Source organism: Nannospalax galili, unplaced genomic scaffold, assembly GCF_000622305.1.
Source record: "Nannospalax galili isolate Female #2095 unplaced genomic scaffold, S.galili_v1.0 scaffold896, whole genome shotgun sequence".
NCBI classification, from domain to species: Eukaryota; Metazoa; Chordata; class Mammalia; order Rodentia; family Spalacidae; genus Nannospalax; species Nannospalax galili.
In genome coordinates, this window is record NW_008338110.1 from 35,207 (window position 1) to 39,615 (window position 4,409).

General features: G+C 39.0%; 1 protein-coding gene across 1 annotated transcript; it reads left to right on the forward strand.

Annotated features, from left to right (window-relative positions):
- Nucleotides 1-524: 524 nt before the first annotated feature.
- LOC103733971 (olfactory receptor 7E24-like) lies at nt 525-3,054 on the forward strand. Its single transcript, XM_029563439.1, has 3 exons — nt 525-706; nt 2,103-2,629; nt 2,762-3,054. The coding sequence occupies exons 1-3, from the start codon at nt 525-527 to the stop codon at nt 3,052-3,054; spliced, it is 1,002 nt and encodes a 333-aa protein (XP_029419299.1).
- The last annotated feature ends 1,355 nt before the right edge of the window (nt 3,055-4,409 follow it).

Below are 4,409 nucleotides of genomic sequence, written 5' to 3' on the forward strand. Positions count from 1 at the left end.
GTACATTTTCTTTTTTTCTTTTCAATGAATTAAATCGGCTGAGGTCAGTGTTTTAACTCAGATGAACTGAGAGCTTCAGTCCCTGTTTCAGGAAGCCTGAAAAAAAGTCAATTTCGTTATCATGGAGATTGAGAGACTGTAACCTTGGAGCTAATGATGCCCTCCACTGTATATGAGAGAGAGGGTTTGTTATTAGAAACAGTACTAAGCACTATCACCGTTCCATTACAGAATATTAAATCAACAGAGTGACAGGTAAATCTAGGAAAAATCACACTCAGAAGGACTCCAACAAAAGCATGGTTTATTTGGGAAGTCACCTGGGGTGGCTTTCAAACCTTGGGATTGAGGCAAGACCACCAGTTTGAAGGCTACTGGCTGGAGGATTTTAGAGGCGGTTAGGAAATGTGGAAGGTGGGAAAAATAATTCAAAATAGTTTTGGCGGGATGCAGGGGTCTATACATTGCGAAACTTATCAGGGGCAAGCAGCTTGTGCTGAGACAGCTCTTGCAGCAGTTGTGTCATGGGTGCAGAGGCCTGTTATCTTCTAAACTTATCTGAGGAAACAGACTATGTTGAAACTGTCCCCTCATTGGAGCAGCAGATGCTGACTCAATTCCTGTTTTTCAGAGGCCCCATGGCCTGTGTTATGAGGCTTTACTACACTGGGGTAGGGTCACCTGTTGAACTGGATTCTAACACACAGTAAGGAGCCGTTTTCTCACTACATATTTTTAAGGTTGATAAAAAAATAGAACTGAACAAATAATATTTCAGATTCTTTAATTTACTTTTAATGTTAGTGTACTCTGCTCATAACTGCCTCCATATTAAATAACAATCCAAACAAAATTCTTATCATTTAATCTTTTTGATCAACAGCAGGTGCAGTACTCTCTAATGCTATATTTTCACTCTGACATGATGGAAAATATTGAGTTAATTGTCTATGTTTCTCAAAATGTGATGTCTTCCAAAGCCAACAATGAAAGAAGTATGTTTAATACTTTCAAATGTTAATTATCATTTCACCAAGCAAATGATGAAATAGAGGATGAAAATAGACAAGTCCTAGAATGGTAGATGTTGAAAGTATAGACAGGAGCATAACAATATGTTTCCTTTAAGAAATAACTTGATTTTGTGTCAAATTTTGCAAATTCATTTATTATGTGATCTGCTGCAAAGTAATTTATACCATTGTCTTAGAATACAATAAGGCATATTTGTCTGCTGCTTAATTCCATTTAGAAATGATGATAAGTTCTTTTCTTAAATATGGATGCATCTTTCTCACCCTCATATATTTTTCTGAAATGACTAAACTGTGTTTTACTATGAACATAAATTTATTGCCTATAATGTTCTTGGCCTTGTAAACTTGTGAAATTGAGTGACTTTCAAAAAGAGGCATAATGCTTAAACTTTTCTAATAATGATAAGTATTGTTGAAGGTGCACACATCTAAAGTATAAATATTTCAGTTGTTAATTTTCATTGTAAAAATATATATCATATGTTGTCCATGCTTGTAGACAGAAGATTGAGGCATGATGACTGTTCTTTTGAGAACAGTTTTCACTGCATAATGTGTTCAAGGATAGATGAGCTGTTCAGCAAAACCCAATCTCCAACAAAACAAACAATACAGAAGAAAACAAAACACCACACAGTAACACATTCTGAATATTAAAAAAAACTGTTTCAAAGACAAACTACAATACACACACACACACACACAGAGAGAGAGAGACAGAGAGAGAGAGAGAGAGAGAGAGAGAGAGAGAGAGGGAGAGAGAGAGAGTCACATATATAGTGTTTGGCTATGTTTCAAAACACTTGTGATCCCAGTATCCCAGTATTCACAAATGTGAGGCAAGAAAATTGCTATAACCATGAATTCAAGAACACCCAGGTTCATCTAGAGATAGCCTATATAAACACAGAAAATAAACAATTTTTACATATCATTTATGTATAAGAATGTATAGTAGTGTATATATGTATCATTATATCTACTTATCTATTGAAGAATTGGTCACTGTACCTACAAAATGATATTATTGATTTTTTCTTTGTTTTGATCTTCTGTATTTTGAAGGTGTCGTAGTAATAGAGAATCACAAAATCTGACACTTGTCTCAGAATTTTATCTCATGGGATTCTCTGAGGACCCAGAACTTCAGCCCATCCTCTTTGGACTGTTCCTGTCCATGTACTTGGTTTCTATGCCTGGGAGCCTGCTCATCATCCGGGCTGTCCACGCTGATTCCCACCTCCACACCCCCATGTATTTCTTCCTCTGGAGCTTGTCCTGGGCTGATATGGGTTTAATCTCCACTACAGTTCCAAATTTGATTGTGAGCATCCAAATCCACAGCAGAGTCATCTCCCACGTGGGTTGTCTCACTCAGATGTCTCTTTTTGTCACTTTTGGATGTATGGATGACATGCTTCTGACTGTGGTGGCCTATGACCGATTTGTGGCCATCTGCCATCCCTTGAATTATCATGTCATCATGAACCCTCGTTTTTGTGTCACTTTACTTCTGGTGTCTTTCTTACTTAGCTTTCTGGAGACCCAGATATATCTTTTGGTTGCATTACAGATGACTGTTGGGGACCCCTGTTGTGTAAAGTAGCAGTCTCTCCATGTCCGGATAGCCTATGGGCTCGGCTTCATATGCAGAGACTCCTTTTATCAGCAGGGTGCCTTCCCATATTTACTTAGTATCGTTTATGGTATGTTTCCCATCTCAGGGATCCTTTTTTCTTACTATAAAATTGTGTCCTCCATTCTGAGCATGCAATCCTTAAGTGGGAGGTCTAAAGCCTTCTCCACCTGCGTATCTCACCTCTCAGTGGTTTTCTTATTTTGGGGAACAGGGATTGGTGTATATATTGGATCAGTTCTTTCAGACTCTTACAGAAACAGTGCTGTGTCCTCATTGATGTACTCTGTGGTCACCCCTATGCTGAATCCCTTCATCTACAGCCTGAGGAACAGAGACATTAAAAGTGGCCTGAGAATGTTCTACAACAGAATAATTTAATCTCAGGGTGTATGTCATCCATTTCTAATATAACAGCAGGAGCCAGGGAAGTAAAAAGGAAGCACAGAAGTAAAAGGAGAGAAAGGGCCTGAGAGAGGGAGAGAATAATAACAGAAAACATGTTAAGAGGGGGAAATGGGGAAAATGGAGGTATTCTATTGAGAAATAGGAGGGAAAGACATACAAGGAACCATGGTGGTCAAAGGAAAGAAGGGATTCATGAGAGGCGGAATAATAGGAATAACAGATAATCAGAGGGAAAATGGGGGAAATGAGCATACTTAAACTAGGGAAGGGGGAGGGAGGTTATACAGGAAGAGAGTGTGAGAGGAGGGATAACTAAACCTTAGGTGATGTAAAAAAAACAGGGATAACTAAAGCTTAGGTGGTATGAAAACCCATGGTCGAGTGTAGTAACTCAACCCCTTCCTGAAAAATACACATAGAATATCTGAACCTGCTTGCATGTGTATGCCTGAAGACTATATAACAACACAGTGCAAGGCAGGGTATTCCGTGAGACTTCCCAAATAACACAGGCTATTCCAACGACCCTTAATTAACTCCCAGAACTTGAAGGTAAGACCTTGTTGTTGAAGACAGAAAATACTTCAGACACAGGACTTGGAGCACTGGAGCTGGAGCTGGAACTGACCTGGAAGCCACTGCCCTGAACTGTAAATCTCATAATTCTAGAGGATACTATGCAAGCTGCTAAGGGAGAAAAAAATCAATCAATGGTCCATCCAACCCCAGCTTCAAAGCCTAATAACCACTATAATGACTGACAAAACACATGTAGCAGTGCAGTGTTGGTGCATTTATCTAGGGGGTAATCAACGGCTATTTAATTGGACTTAAAGCTTTCTCAGTGGGCAGTAATTCATGGGTGGCACTGCAATCAAAGCCAAACACACATGGCTGAAGACATCACACACCATAGAGAAAACCCTATCTCTGTCATAACTCTAGACAAATGAGCTTTCTAACTGTATATTAAATGTGGATCCTTATATTTACACACAAGTATACCATGTACCACTCACCAAAGAAGCTTCTTTTTTTGCAACAGATGAAGGCTATTACAGAGTTCCACAACTGGTCACACACAGACACTATATGTCTGAGAGATGCACAGATCTAAATGACACATCTACAGTGGAACCTCTATACCTAAAGCTCATGGAACACAATAGAAAAGGGGGTAGAGAGAATACTAATATACACCTCGAATCTCACCAGTGAAGCTTCCTCCTACAAAAAAGTATGATGCACACAGAAGGCCACAACTGACTAAGTTTTAGAGAACAGGAGACTGCAGAGTGTTTGTCCCTGAATAGGACTCTTACAATTAA